At 39.4% G+C, this 16,348-nt stretch overlaps 1 protein-coding gene across 1 annotated transcript in view; it reads right to left on the bottom strand.

The window, feature by feature from the left end:
- Positions 1-2,996: 2,996 nt before the first annotated feature.
- yjefn3 (YjeF N-terminal domain containing 3) overlaps positions 2,997-16,348 on the bottom strand; it is a 46,109-nt gene continuing 32,757 nt past the window's right edge. The window contains exons 2-6 of the mRNA XM_084921202.1: positions 15,742-15,850; positions 9,241-9,351; positions 5,371-5,484; positions 3,974-4,124; positions 2,997-3,744 (exon numbers count right to left, since the gene is read on the bottom strand). Of these exons, the coding sequence (XP_084777328.1) occupies positions 3,548-3,744; positions 3,974-4,124; positions 5,371-5,484; positions 9,241-9,351; positions 15,742-15,850 (682 nt within the window). The 3' untranslated portion in view covers positions 2,997-3,547. The remainder of the gene's footprint in view (positions 3,745-3,973; positions 4,125-5,370; positions 5,485-9,240; positions 9,352-15,741; positions 15,851-16,348) is intronic.

The raw sequence follows: 16,348 nt of genomic DNA, 5'->3' as shown, positions 1-16,348 counted from the left end.
GCACTGTGGGATCCTCTTGACAGAGGACAAAACTAAAAGAAAAGAAAATCCACAGAAGAGCTTTGAATGCCCATGAAGAAGCCTAGAGAATTATTCCTGAGTACTAACTAATGAAACGAAAGGTTTTCCCAAGAGAGTTCAGGCTGAGTTGCTTTATAAAGGTGGTCATACCAAAGATTGGCTTTCAAGCTCATTAGAACTGTACAAACTCTGTTTTTGCCTTATATGCTGTATTTCTGTGTTCGTTTGCACACGATTCAGTAAATCTCTACACCTATTTCACCATTTCCCTAGCATGATATATAAAGAAATGAGTTGTGACTCAATACTTTTCCACATAGCTAAAGGTAAGATTTTTCAAGATGTTTTGAATCTAAGAAATAGTCAATGATTCTCTCTCCTTAAAGATGATAGTTATCATCATGAAAAGGTGCTGGAGTCCTTTCAGAGGCAGATCCTTTAGTTTCTTTAATTTTTTATGCCATAGACACTCTGGATTTATGTTTCTTATTCGTTGCTGCTCCCTAAATTGTTTTGGTTTTTTTTGTTTTTTTGGCCTACATTTCTTACCCATGTATGATTTTATCTCGCTGACTCTTACAAACAAGTGCTAGTGTCAGTTATGGCTGTTCATTTCTCCAGGCCACTGATGACACTAAAGCTCATTACACAGCCACTTTAATGAAAAGCACAAAAGACAGAGTGGCAACAAGTCTTGTTCCCTGACAGCGATTGGACAGGCATGAAAGGGAGGGCTGCTGAGAGCCGAGACATATTTCTACAACGTTTTTCAGTTTGCCTCTGACAGATTTAATACCACGGAGCAAAAAAGAAATGAATCAACATTCCTTTTCACTGACTTTCTACACCCACTCACACATGTGCACCCACACTGGGCATTAGTGAATTAGTATGTGTTGCGCTCTAAAAGTAGTTATAAAACTTACATTTTTCTGAATCGTTGGGAAAATCTTTAAAGACTATTCTTATTTAATTGTGTTTTGTTTTTGGACACATTTCTAGTTAATTTTTGTAGTTTAATAGCTCCAGGAGGTCAGAGTTTGGACGTGTGATGTCATCAGTAAGCGCAGAAAAACAAACAGTGTCTGAGATGTGGGAGCGATGTTTTGCTGATTATATGCTATGCTGCCTGTAAACTCCAAACCTGAACTGAGGAGAATAAAGTTGCAAAAAAAAAGGAGAATGGAGTCATGTCTCTCTGAGGGTGCAACATACGCACTTCATACATATACACATTACTTCATTTATAAACAGCACAGCAGCTGTAGCATCACTGAAGGCCACAACTTTGAGCTTAGTAATGAGGGATCTTCCTCTACAGCAAATTATAGCCTGATGACACCTCTTTGTGGGTTTCATTACCAAATCAAATCCAGTTTGGAATCCATAAACAGATGTAACAGTGTGTGCACACCTAAGATGCCCGGCAATAATCGCATGAGAAGTGCACATTACATAGCTTGGTGGCCTGGATGCTTTTAACAGAACAGGCAGCGTTCAAGTCTATTTTGGCAGCTATCCTGACACTGAAGGGCATTTCTTGCAGATCAAAGGTAATAAATTAAGCAAAATTACTTTAGTATGGGTATACAGTACATTAGCTAGAATACCAAGAGGGAAATGTATGTTGTCTATGTTTCTTTAAAGCCATCATCATTTAGTTTTCTGGCACAAGCTGGACTTGGACTTATTCAGCTTATAAAACATTATTATTGATGTTGGCATGTAGTTAAAAACATCATTAAAATTATTTTTAGACTCCAGTTTCTGGTAAGGTAATGCGTTTACCCTTACATACTGTTTATATTTCATGCCTTTGCAGTCAGTTTTGACCCTATTAAAGACATTAATCAATAAAATTAATTAATATATTTAAAGTATGGAAATAAATGTCCATACTGAATGTTAAACTACTGATTTAAAAGGTGTAAATTGCCTGTCAAACATCAATTAATAGATTAATAACTTTACATCTAAGCTAATGGCAGCTCAGATGCCTTTATAATATTTATAGCTCACAATAAATGATTCCGATTTTTTTATTTTTACATTATTTGTTACATTGCAGGTGCCAATGCACTGTACTCATTCATTCTCTGACCTCTGTATAACCTCTGTTCTGTATGTGCAGCTTGCATTACCAAAGCTATTCTGTGGTTCTAATTCACTGTTTTGAGATTCTCCAAGGACCGTTCAAAGATCAGCAGGTGACCATGACCGTGTGGTGAGAACACAGACAGTTCTCGTGACAGTGTCAAGGTCCCCCTTGAACTTTGACATCACTGTGCCATAAAAACTACACTGAGACATGGCACATGAAATCCATCTGAATAGATATCCGTATATCAGTATAAAAATGTAAAATACTTTTGGTTTTGTGTGCTTTGGATCACTTCTGGAAAACTCATCCAATTTCAGACTAAAAAAATGACATTTGAGGTATTTTCGCTCCTGTCAAATGAGTCAAGTTTGTCCAATATTCTCTCATAATTTTGGCTTCAATTCTTAATTTCATAAAAAGTCCTGAGAAATACTACTAAAAAAACTTAATGTGTTCACCAGCTGGTTGCAACCTAGGTCCGTTTGCTGTTGGGGTTGGGAAGCTGGCATTCACTGGGTTTCTATTAGATCTTATTTACTGAAAACAGCTGCCCACTGAAGCTGGAAACATAGTTAATGAGAACAGATCAGTAGACCTGAAAACCAAAACAATGAATCAGAATAAACCAAAAGATCACATCAAGCTGGCGTAAATGGCGAGTTGTTTGTAATTTTTCAGTTATTTTGTCATTACAAATGATTTTTTTCACATTGCATAGTTATTTGATATTGATGTTATAAAAAGTGCTGATTGGTGCAGCTTTTATCCATCTGGAGCCCTGATCGTTTCATGATTTTATTTTTTTAAGACAAGCTGTCAGTGCCATTTAAAGTGAAGAAAAGCAACACACCAGAAATTGAACACTTCTTTGAAATTAGTTCTTTGTTTTTTATTGGACAACAAAAAGCAAATGAGGTAACTGAAACAAAGGTTATGCAAAAGTGCAGCCTGACCACACAAATCAACAACACATCTGAAAAATGTAATTACCAACCTACACCAGTGTGTCTCAGCAGCACACCTCAGTAGAAAGTCAAGCATAAGAATGAAAAAGTATCAGAACATTAAAACATTCCTTAGATTGGCACAATAGAAATCTCACCTTCCTCTGCTGAGCCTCGAGAAAGACATTTGTTTTGCTAAGTAATCAGAAAACAGTGCAATGCTACACCTTTTACAAGTAGACTGACACAAAACTCCTCATGCCATACCCTAAATAGACATGACTCAAACCACAGTTTCTATATATGAATCCTCCTACTGTAGCTCAACAGCACATCTGGCTAATGCGTAGCCTGATCTACACAGCTGAGATGTCAACATTAAATCACACCGATAGTCTATAAAATACAAAACAAAAGAATAAATCAGTTGTTTCTTTTCAAAATCAGGAGTGGTCAACATGGGCTCTTGTGGTTCCACATGTTACAATTCTACGAGACAGTCTGTGCCAGGGAAGTCTGGAAGGTTAAGCTCATATTTTTTTTGGATGTCATAGGGTAGGAAGCGTCCGGCCAAGAAATGCTTCCCCGTGAAACTCGTGGCACACTTCTTTGGTGCTGTAAGTGAGATGAGAACTTCTGGGTTTATCCCATCCTGACTTCGCTCTTCTACATCCCAACCTGGAAAAAAATGTGTTTAAGGAAAGGAGCTTTTCAATAATTTTGTGCCATTTTCAGCAGTTAGTGTATATGGAATAGGATGAACTCATAGTGATCTGATTTTAGCGCAAGAGTTATTCTCTAAATGTGCCTCTAGACTTGGAAAACTGAGAGAGCTGCCTGGAGGGTAATTTATCATCTTATTTTTTGGGCCTCAAGACTTATATCTACAGTTTATATTAACACTTGCCTGAGGGCACATCCACACTAGCAATGGGAATCTTGATTTGCTTCAGGGTGACCAGAATACCACAGTATGGCTCCTTTATGTTGGCACAGTCTGCTTCTGGGCCCATCATGGCATCAATCACTAGGTTGTAGGCATCGTTTATAAGCTGCACCTAAACAGAAAATACCTCAGTATGAATAAAATGAGAAGCTTACTTCTTGTACACAATTCACTGGAATCACCTTCCAGCGGTTAAAGGCAAGATTAATCTGTATAGAAGTAAAACATTTACCCGTGTGGGGTTTACAGTCTGTGGAGTTGTTATTATCCGTTGTCATTCCCAGACTGACAGATAATCTCAAACCCAATGTTGTCTCAGAGGGTCCAAAATTTTCCGAAATGAAGGGTAAATGTTACGCAGAAGTGTATGAAAAGTGAAATGTGAGCAAAACTTGAAACCAATTAGCAAAAGAAAACAAAGAAAAACAAAGTTAACAAAACCCACAAAGATCCCATATGGGAACCAAACGACTTGGAAACTTGTGATTTCCTCCTTTTGCAGACTTTGAAGGCTGCTTCCTCTACTACCAGAACTGTGAACATCCAGTAGTGTTGCAATCAGTGCTCAGACACTAAAAGACCCCTTTTGCATGTCTGCTACATCAATGCTGTCATTAGATTTTCAGTATTTATGAAATATTATGAAGCACAAAATCACAGCAGTGGTTAAAAATTTTGATTTTATTTTATCATAAACCCATCTGAAAAGGTTGTTTAATAAAATGCAACCATTCATTAAACATGAGAAAGATATAGAAGTAAATATACCACCATCTAAACTGCACTTTTTATTTAATAAAAGTGAACAACAGGGGAGGCTGGAGCCTTTCCCAGACGGCATTAGGCGGACAGTTTTATATGATCTGTAATTAACCCAACCGCTATGTCTTTGGAGAACAAAACCAGAGCACCAAAAGGTAACCCACAAAGGTGCAAGGAGAACTTGCAAACTCCATACAGAAAGGCCTCAGTCATATAGCAGTAAGGCAACACCACTAATCACTGCATCACTGTGTCGCATCATCTCCTATTTGCTGATTAAATAAAAGTCTAGAGAATGCAGCCAATTAGGTTAACATAGCATAAAGGCTTGAAACGAGGGGAAAGTGTTAGTCGGACTCGGTCCAAAGGTTACAAAAAACAAACAACGGAGCAACCTCTATAGCTCAGTAATTAACTGACTATCTCCTGCAACCAGTAAAGACCCGAGGGAGCTAAAGGTCTCAAAAAAAAGTTCAGAAATTAAAAAAGAGAGAATTATTGAAAAACTCTTTTTAAATTAAACTTTACACTCAATCTTTTCAGCAGCATGGCTAAAGTTTCTGTAAAATGTGATGTCCTGAAAAGGAATCGCTGACCTCTGTAGGGAGATAGGAGAGGAAAGGGATGTCCATCTTCTCACATTGAACTGTGAAATCCTGATGTAGACTGTGAGAGGAGCGTTTAGGGTGATAGATGGTGGGCTCATACTCCTGAACCAGATGAGGCAGCAGAGACAAAGGGCAGAAAGAAGGGGAGAAAAACACAAAAATGAAGAAAGTTAATTATGTTGGTTTAAGCCAGCACTGACATGATTCAGTTTGGATAGTGTTTCAGTACATTTAGCGTGCGGTACAACTGAAAATATTGTTGACTGGTGATCAGAAGTAGCGGTTTCTGCAGTCTGCTTTCTGAATGAATACTACCCTCAGGAAGTGGAAGCCATGTAGAGTAGAAATCCAGACCCCTGCATTCTGAAAGGTCTGTGATGCTCAGCAGGAAGCATCTGTGATCCATGACCTTTTCACAGTCACAAACACAAATCTTAAAACCCGGGAACAGAAGTGTAGTCTGTAGTGTCAGTGTCTGACTGAGTGTGTTTGTAAGTTCATCAAGTTAATCTTTTATGTTAAGCATCATAAATATACTTAGAGTAATAAGACACATGCAAACATGTGTGGTATGTATTGTTCAGTCACTACTGACAATCTAATCTAATCGCTTTCAAAAGAAAGCATATTACTCCCAGGGATAATTTTAATTTAAGTAATATTTTAAATTGACTTTTTATCTATAGTCAGTGGCCGCTTTAATAGGTACAATTATCTGTTAACGCAAATATCCACTCAGCCAATCACATGGCACTGAGTCAATGCATTTATGCATGTAGGCGAGCCGACCCACTAAAGTTCAAACCAAGCATCAGAATATGGAAAATGGTGATTTAAGTGACTTTGACTGTGGCATGGTTGGTGGTGTCAGATGGGCTGCTGATCTACTAGGGATCATTTGCAGGAGATTTGCATCATGGATCTGTGGACAACAAATCTACATCAACTGTGTGATATTGTCCTGCCAATATGGACTCTGAGGAATGTTTACCACCACCTTGTTGCTGTGCCACACACACAAAAAAAAATAGGTAGTTCAAAAATCAAAAGGGGTCCAAACCAACACTAGCAAGGTGTACCTAATAAAGTGGCTGCTGAGTTTTTTCTTTTTTCTTTTTTAAGTTAAGATTTTGGTGAATGTATTCAAATTATTAAAATAGTAGTTTCCTCGTGTGTGGAATTATCCCCTTTCTCAAAAACACAGTCTCCTTCTGCGCCTTTTATATACCAACTGAACTATTAAATATTGATACATTTTTAGAGTAAGAATGAGTAAATTAATAAGTAAAAGTATGTTTTTAAATCTGTTTTAGCTGAGGCTATCCTACAAAGGAGGTGATCTGTCAAGTTAAATACCACTTGGGGGATTTGAAATCAATCACATCACCATTATCACCATCATCACCACAGACCAGAGAGCAGAGAAGAATACAATCCAGTGCCTGCGTCTCTCCTGGGGTTAGCCAGCGCCACTGGGGTGGCCTTGACCTCATCAGCAGTTGGGCCATCAAAATGTGTGAAAGTAAGGGAGAGTGCGAAATGACTGTCAGTGTCATTGAGCTTGAAGAGAAATGAGCCATGAGACAGAAACAAGCACACAGCATAAAAAGGGTCTTTCTCCAGTTAATGCTCAGTTCTAACAGGGTTACACTTGCTCTCCCTGAGGGATAATGGTGTCTTGTAATACTCTGTTTTTACATGCAGCCCATTAGCAACAAAGGAAAGAGGTCTGCAGAACACAGGACACTCAAATCTTTAAAAGGATACTTGCTATCCTCATTTCCTTACAGTTCCAGGGACCTGTTGTACAGATTGTAGTGGTCATTTATGCAGCTGGTCAGCTTATTGTTAATTCTTCTTTCTTTCATTACCCCAAACCATAAAAATACCCCACCTATCTAATGATTGGCTGCCATCTGGTTCGCCTGGCTTGTGAAAAAACAACCCAGTTCTTTTAAGCCTCCTCTTTAGGCCAGACAGAGCTAAACATACAAGGAAATCTGTGGTGAGCTAACATCAGCCCACACAAGAGAAGAGGAAATCTTTGGTAAACAAGCATTCACAGCGGTCTTCAGCTTGGATGGATTGCTTTAACACGCACTGACCTCATTTTGATGAACAGTAAAGACTGTAATAGGTATATATGTTAGAAGCATAACATGTCCCCTTTAATAGAAAAAAAGTAGACCTGCAAAAACTTCAAAGAAATGTCTCAACTGTTACTTTGAATGTTAAATTTTACTGAACTGTAATTGCCCAGAGTTAATAAAGGTAACAAAACTGCTAAGCAAAATAGTAGTTTGCATTTTAGTTCATACTGTAACTAATGGCACAAGTTTCCATGCAGTGAATGCCTCAGAGCACATGAACTGAGCCAAACCTAACATGATGTCCACCTGTTTTAATATGAGCAGTGCACCAGAACTAATGACCACTGTAATTGTTGTTTCTCCTCATCAAACACTGGCTTTGATCAAGGAATATTTGTGCTCTCGGGTATGTGGCATTGCGGAAAATATTAAAGAATCCATAACAGATTCAGACACAACCTGTTTTTGTTAACATGGCTATCTTGGAGTGACGTGGGAAGCAAGCTGGACTGTTCTCCTGCAAATGATCATTCATTTCTCTGCTCTGTCTAATCACATTCACAGCTCTGCATCAGAGTTTGTGGCTGTGCATGAGTGTCTGTGTGTGTATGTATTAAAATGTGTTTCTCGTGTGTATACTTGCATGTCATCCTGCTGACAGGGATCACATCACACCATGAAAAACATACAGTCTTAAACCGAGAGAGCACTTCACAGTCCAAAGAAAGTATTCAAGTTTCTCAAGTTAGAGCAAGCTCAGACAAGAGTGGTCCCAGATCAGGCTGGTGCAGTGTGCAGACTCTTTAAAAATAATAATAATAAAATTTTATTTATGCAGCACTTTTCAATACGAAGTAAATGTTTCACTTTGGGGAAAAGGGGAAAAAATATACCAGAAATTATGGACACAGAAGGTAAAAACATTAGGGAAAAAAGGATACACAAGCAGATATAATAATACCCCACACTCAATATACTTAAAGCAGGGAATCAATACCCAAATCCTTAAGTTAAGTTACAGAAACATTTCTTATTCATTTCTGGAATTCCAGGGCAAACTACATCTTCTCAAAGCTAACCTCTGGCCTTGTTCTTGGCCTTGAGAAAAAAAGACAGAGTGGGAGGTGAAGGAAGATAGAAATTGGGCTTCTTAAATAAAGAGAACATGGTTTTAATCAGAACTATCGATGTGCTGTAAATCTAGTAAGTCAGACACATATGCTAAAGTGTATAGATGCATTCCATTCAAAGCCAAAGATCCCAAAAACACATATCCAAAATTTCCCTTGTAATAAAATCATAGACCGGGACTGACCACAGCACCATGTACTCAGAATAAAGGATGTTCAAAGCTGTGATCTGCAGCGGGGTCAGTGAAGATGGATAGCTCCTTGAAGAATAATTTGTAATGTCAGTCAGTATGTGGCCTAAGCTGCAGACATCATGGTCATGACATCACATCGTGGCTGCGGAAGCAAGGCGCAAGACGGCTTTAACGAGAGTAACAATACAATGATATCATGACTGTCTGAGAGCTCTTGCAGGGAGGGTAATGGGATAACTGCTTGCAGCCATTTACAGGAGCTGAAATGAAATTCTGTAAAGTGCTGTGGGCCTGTATATGGGATCCCCTGTTAGTCATGATGTAATCATTTGCAAGATTAGCTTTTTTGTATTGTCTGAATGGCTCAGTAAGTCCCATAATGTCCCAAACATGTCATGTTGTTGAATATAACTCCTGCCTTAGTGTACTTCCTAGGTTACTTACAAACATGCGCAGGTGTCGGGCACACACCAGGCCAATAGAACCATTTTGATCTGGACCACAGATCACCAGCACTGTTGGCTGCTTCTTTGTTAAAGAGCCAAGAGGGTAGGCCTGGTGGAGAGACAATAAAACAAAGAGAGAGAGAGAGAAAGCATTAGAAATAGATTATGAGCTGATGATTGAGGGAAAGCACCGCAATAAGACGTGGATAGAAGAGGTTATTGATAGAGAACAATAGCGACAGGGAGAGGAAGATAAATTCTTGGCAATATTCTTTATCATCCCTCCAACTTAGGCTTCTTATTCAGTCCAGGTTATCCGATCCTCACCTCAGCCTCTCCATCATACTCTGAGTGCCTGGGATGCCAGACGAGGGTGGAAATGGCACCGGCTCCCCTGTCTCTTGTGTCTATGAGAAAAGGTCCAATCTCATTAAAATAACTACAGTGGAAAAAATCCCAGTGTCCTCACCACGGGATGCTTCCATATATATATTTATATATAACACACTTTCTGTCTGCATCCTGGTTACAGCGAGCTGCTGGCATCTGTCTCTTTTACTGGCCACACATTCCCTTGTAAATCACCCTGCACCTTCTTAAACGAGACAGGTATTCGCCCGCGGAACTGTCATCATGATTGGTTAATCTTCCATCTCCACATAAACAGAAGTGTTGTGTGACTGTGTGAGTGTGTGTTTGTGTCTGTGTGTATGCACTCCCTGTCTGTGGTTTCTTTTCCCACAGATTATTCACAGCGTCAAAATCAATGCCACGATATACAGACTGTTAGCTGCTGCTAACAATGTTAGGTGGGGGTATAGAAGAGTTTCTGCATTGTGGCATTACACAGGAATTATTATTCATTATTATAAAGGTTACAGCATGATTTCATGAACCAGAACAAGCTGAATATGAGGAACATTTGAGTTCATGTCCTGTCCAATTAGAGCCCAATAAATGTGTGTCAAAACACAATTTGTTGGACCAATTAGCAAAGTTTTATCACTGCCATAGTTTATGACTGCAGTTCATAGTAATGTTCAGATCATAACCTACAAATTACAGTTCAAGCATTTCATAATTACAGGGCACATATAAAGTGATGTATTAATAGAACTGATAGATGCTGTAAATAGTATAGCTAATAATAAACCAATTATTACTGGGTGTAGTGATACAGTGATAACTCAACCTATTATTATTAAAATAATAATAGTAATAATAATAATAATAATAATAATAATAATTTTACCATTACTGTACCATAATTACACCTTTATACACCATAATGTACTCATAGGCTTACCCTTTTAGAGTTTTCTCTCTACCTTGTATTTGAGAAACAATTATACCATAACTTTTTGGCTCCCTGTGAATATTTTATTGCACCCTACAATTATTTATTGTTATCATGAAAGAGCAACCTTTTTGCCGTGATGGGCCTCCAAACATTGGAGATGAACTTCAAGTAGGCCAAAATTCTTCCACTGTGCATAAAACCCATTTAGTTCCACTCTCACTAATGTATTCCGGACAGGAGAAAGTTCAAATGGAGAGACAGGCAGTTCTCCACATTGGATAATTGGATACAACAAGACTCAGAGTGCATTAGGTAGAGCGATGAATCCAGGAGAAGAGAGACAGCAGCCATTATCTCTATCGTAACAGCTCGACTGAGAAATCATAACACAGGATCAATGAGATGGAGGACAGGCTGTTACAGCTGCTGAGGGCCACACAGTTCATATTAACAAGAAGAAAGAAGGTAATGATTGATAGGATTAAAAGGTAGAGGAGAGCAAAGTCAGCCAGTGTCTTGTGTCTCCTTATTTAATGAGATGAACCAACTGGTATTTGTATGCAAGTTGTACTACATAGAGTTAAAATACAACTCTGCAGTTTCTCTCAGATATACCAAGAGTGTTTTAGTTTTCCTGGATCTCTGTTGTAGTTTTTGAGCCCACAACTCGGCCCTTTCCCAAGCTGCAGCAGGCAGCTAAATTCAGGAAACCTACTGTTTGCTACTTGCTTCGTGTCAAGTGTCAAGCAGACAAAGTTAGCTCCCACCATATAAACTGTGTAGCGTTTATGAAGGTAAATTGTTTGCAAAAAGGGAAACCGAGCTTATACTGAAGTGGTGGTGAGAACTACAACAGCATATGAATGCCTCCCCCAAATGGCCAAAAACACAATAATCATAAATCACAGATTTTTAAATGGATTTCCTGCGTGGAACAAACCAGCCAGCCCATAATAACTTGGCCATCCTGTGTCTTCCTCACGCTACACAACTCTCTTTTTCTGCTTGTTTTAACAAATTCACATGAGAAGGTTTAATGACATTTTTCTGTAAATGTTGAGGACCATCGGGAGGCTCAATCTTGCTTCTGGTGAAACCATTAGAGATACTCTCTTGACGGTGAGCAGCTATAAAGGGATCAGGCCAGATCAATTCAGGCAGGGAATTTTTCATTATGAAAAATGTGTGTAATCTTACTGAGAATGCTTAATATTCTACAATATGTGATACTAAAACTTAATAAATGAAAGAAATTAGGAAGAGAAGGGACATAAAGCATGCTGTATCATGAGGTCAGTACTGCTGGTTGTGTTTTTTTATTAGTTTAGAACGAAAAATGAGGTTCTGTTAGAGCAATTTTCCCATAAATATGAAATTTCACAACTACTTTCATTATCATATTAAATCAAGCTTCCCAGTCTGACCCAATATTTGAGTGTTTCTGATGGATTTTGAATGGATTTATAGGCAGCTATGATGATAGCTGTGCTTCTTTGTTTAAATCAACTAAATACTTTGGTACAAGTCTAAATAAACATCTGTAACAAATGTACATTTTAAGGTTTCGGTAAACTTTTGATACTAAACAAAGGGGCAAACTTGGAACGAAAGGTCACAAGAGTAGCTAAGCGATTTTACGACCCCCCGTCCCCCTCCCATGCTCACACAAACACACACCAACTATAGAAAATATGCCTGTCTTGATTGTAATAACGTCTCTAAGGGTATACTGCTTTGAATTAAATGTAAAAGGCACATGAGCCTTCACCTCCAATCAACCTGAAACACACACTGAGCCTGAGAAAACATTATCAGGCTCCTAAAAACACAAATATACTCACATATCCAGAAAAATATTACCTTTAATATTTGTACTAGAAGACCAAACCAAAGTCCAGGGGCTACTCCAAACTATAGCCTAGACTAATTTATTGCTGTGTGGCAACAAAAATGTCTCCTGTCTCCACTCAGGTGTTGAAAAGTCTCAGACTGATACAGAAAGAGGCACACACACACGCAGACACACACAGTCTGGACCTGGTGGCTGCTGCTGTTGGAACAGTAAAGGGATTACTTACAGAAAACCTATAATCTATCTGGCAAGGTGTAGGTGTGTGTGTGAGGAAGCATATGCCTGTTTGTGTGGTATACTTGGAAGCCAGCAGCAGTAGGCCAGCAAGGTACTCACTAAAATCAGACTGTCTGCATCTCCTTCGACTGTAATTTTCTTTAAATAGCAGTGATGTCATGTAAGCGGTAGCGTGCTGCTGGCGGCTGTGGGCAGCAGTGAGACACCCCATCCAGACCATGTTTGTCTAGTATGGCTTTGCTGTTGGGGGCTGGTGGTGGAGGGCCAGGCACGGGGCCAGTGACAGCTAATGGTAATAGTCGGGAAGTGGATGTGGTGGGTTTAATCACACACTATGAGGGGAGAATACTAAACCTCCACCTCTGACTGATGTTGCCACTCTGCCACTCAGCGTTCACTTTTCTTGTTCCCGCTTCTGTTCTTTTCTTGTTTTGAAGGGGGATATCAAAGGTGTCTCACTGAGGTAATGTTGCCTCTTGTAAGCATAATGCCCCACTTTACGAATGTGTAACTTCCTGTTAGCTGCGCTTTTGTGCTTTTCCTTGTTTTGTTTTTTTATTTCCTTTTGTCTCTCTCTTCTTGTTTCTTTTTCTTGTCATCCTTCCTCCTGACAGCAAAGCAGGGTTTCATATGTCTTGTAGCTCAGACTCTTATTCATCAGCCTGCTGAAGAGCCCACTGAGGAAACCAGCATGGCATTAAACCAAGTCAGCGGTCTGGTCAAAGGGAACCACATGTGTTCCTAACAGCCCTCAACCGACACACACATACACAATCTTCGCTTGACAGAGTCCAGATCACAGCACGATGAAACTGCAGCCACACCAGAGCTGAAAAGTTGCGGTTCTGGACCGGCGTGGTTTGGTAAACGGAGCAGTGCCACTGGGTGAGCTCAGGTGTTGTGCCGCCCGAGGTGAGCTGCTCACATTTTTGGAAGCAAATGTCACAGAAACTTGGAACATTTCCTCCACACAGTAATCAAACATTTTCTATGAATGTTCATGCAAAATATGAAATTGTAAGACGCATAACTGTGACTTTTTGCCCCCTCATACAATCACAAGTTTTGCTGTGATTACTGAGGCTCAGAGGGACAGAACATGAGGAGGATGGGCTGAAATCTGTGACCTTTAGAAATGGTTTGCTGGAGAGACACACAGCAGAGGTTATTAAACTGGGTTGCTAAGGCCGCAGTCTGATGTCATTGGATGTGAGCTTTAAACTGCAGTTTTGGATTGGATTATTTTTCTCAATGTCATGATCCTGGGCCATGTTGGCCCAGCATTCTTAGTTTTCGTGTGTTTTGTATTTTGTTCTTTATTTATGCCTTGGTTCCTAGGTGGTTCTGTTAAGATGTTCCTTATTTGATTTCCCCTTGTGACTTTACCCCCTGTGTGCCCCTCTGTGTATCTGTGAGCCCTAGTCTCCCCTCCTTGTGTTTTATTCCATGTTTTCCCCAGCCCGTTATGTCTGTGCTCTCCCCGTGCTCGCTCTCTCCTCCTGTCTGCACCTCTGTGTACTTCCTGTTTTACTTTGACAGTCTCCCGTCAGTGTTGTGTTGACGCCTGCCATTTCTCGTTATGATTATCAGTGTCACCTGTGTTCCCCGTGTGCTCCTACTTCCCTCGTTAACCCTCTGTGTATTTATGTACGCGTCTCTCTCAGTTCTGTGTCGCGTTCTCCCTCATTCATGGCCGTGTGTTTCTCTCTGTACTGTAATAGTTGCCCAGTTTAGTTTGTATGGTTTTGCTCTCCAGCAATAAAGCTGTAAATTTTGAGTTCATTCCTGCCTCCGTGAGTTTGCGATTGGGTCCTCATCAAGCCTGCACACAGCCGCATTATGACACTCAAAAAGTTCTGTAATTGGAAAAATTTGCATGACATACTTTGGTTTGAACAGTTTTACGGAAGAAAAAAAAGTGTGAATTTGAAGAAAAACTTTCTCAAAGAAAGTTTCTCAAAGCACTTTCTTTGAGAAAAAAACTTTCTCAAAGAAAGTTTTAATTGGATTTGAGCTAATCCCTGCAAAACTCGTGAGGAGAACGAAAAAACAGCTTTGACACTTTTAAATGGTCATTAAATGTTTGCAGTTTTGCCATTTTCACTAAAGTGCGAAGAAAACACCCATATTAATTAAAAATTGAACAATAAGATTGAAATGCTAGTTATATGGAACAGATTATAGGTACTGCTAAAACGCAGGAAAATTTAAATACAACACACACAAAATTTCCACAGTTAATAACCACTGCCCTGTGTTTGATCTCTCTGGTGTAATGGTCCAAAGAAATAAGCTTTTTGAAAGCACAACAGCAGATTAAATGTTAATTTCACATTAAAAAGAGAACTGCAAAAACAACTGACTGGAAATATGTTTCTTGTCACCGCTTTCATTCACAACAATAAATTAAGATAGACTGGATGGATCCACACCCACGGAAATTTGGATGCTTAGTCTGATTGAGATGGCTGGATAGCGATAGATGGCTCATGCTGTTGTTTTGACTTATACTTCTAGTAAAGTGAAGGCAACAAGCAATGAGGGGGAAAAAAGGAAGAAAAATGCAGTGTTTCAAACCTTTCAAATCTATGCTTTCTTTTGAGTGTGTGCTGACCGTGAGAGTGCATGAGTGCATTTGCAAGCACAGCCACTGGAAGTACAAAGAATATCTTGGTGTTAGAGAAACTCATAATAACAGGCAAAAAAACTGAGTGGGTCCCACTGTGGACTTTTCATCCTGTGAAACATGGCTGACCAAGTGTCAGCCATGTTCAATTTGAGACACTATCACCTGAAATTCCCAGATGCAGTGCACTCATGTGTGAGTAATGCATGCATACACTAATGTAATTTACGTAGCAGTTTTCTAGTCAATGAATGCACTTAAGATTATAAGTCACCATATGTTCACACAGCACTTTGTCTACAGTCAATTTAGAATTACCAGTCCATCTCGCCCAGGCACAGGTAATGATGGTGGAGTGATGGGCTAGGCAAGTAAGTAACAAGTAGGCTATACATGCACTGATGTGGCTGAACTGAGAATTAGTTGTATATAAAAAGAGAAACAGAACAACTCAGTTTATCTGAAAGATGGGAGATACACTAACCTTAGTGATGGCGAGGGCGCACGCTTGTCCCCAGATCTCTATCAGCTGCTGTTGTCCAAACCTGTAGTCCCTCAGTAGTTCTGTCTCTATAGCTGCTGCCTCCCCTTTACTGCCAGACACAAATACAGACATGCTGTAAGCAACATAAGTTCATCATCAGTAAAAGCATCTGCAGCGTGTAGATGAGGCTGTTTAGAGAGAAGACCATGCTAGATATGTAGCACATGTGGCATGTTGTCAGTGATTTGCAATAAGAAATGCTTTACGTTTTATCACTTGTAGCAAATTAAGCTTAACTAGCTTGAAATGTGTATATTTTTTCCTGTCTTGAATCCCAGTAAGGTTGTTTGTTCTGTTTCCACTTTAGATAGTACCGGTAAGTTTTGTTCTGTTTTTGTTTATTGGGGCAAATAAACCCCATGTTGAACAGAATAATTAAAAAGAGCCTGTGTGCATGTGTGCGTGTGGTGTGTGTGTGCTTGTGTGTTAAAATAGACTAAAAGAAGACACAGCAAAATTGGTGTATTGTGGCTGTGGGCAAGTGGCATGACCTGTTACTGAGAGAATGAAGACCAAGTAAAACCATTAAGTCTGTAATCTACATTTG

This window comes from Perissodus microlepis, chromosome 23 (genome assembly GCF_051167445.1).
Source record: "Perissodus microlepis isolate ML-2025 ecotype Zambia chromosome 23, ASM5116744v1, whole genome shotgun sequence".
Taxonomy (NCBI): Eukaryota; Metazoa; Chordata; class Actinopteri; order Cichliformes; family Cichlidae; genus Perissodus; species Perissodus microlepis.
Note: the sequence above shows the minus strand (reverse complement) of the source record. Positions and strands in the feature narration are given on the sequence as shown.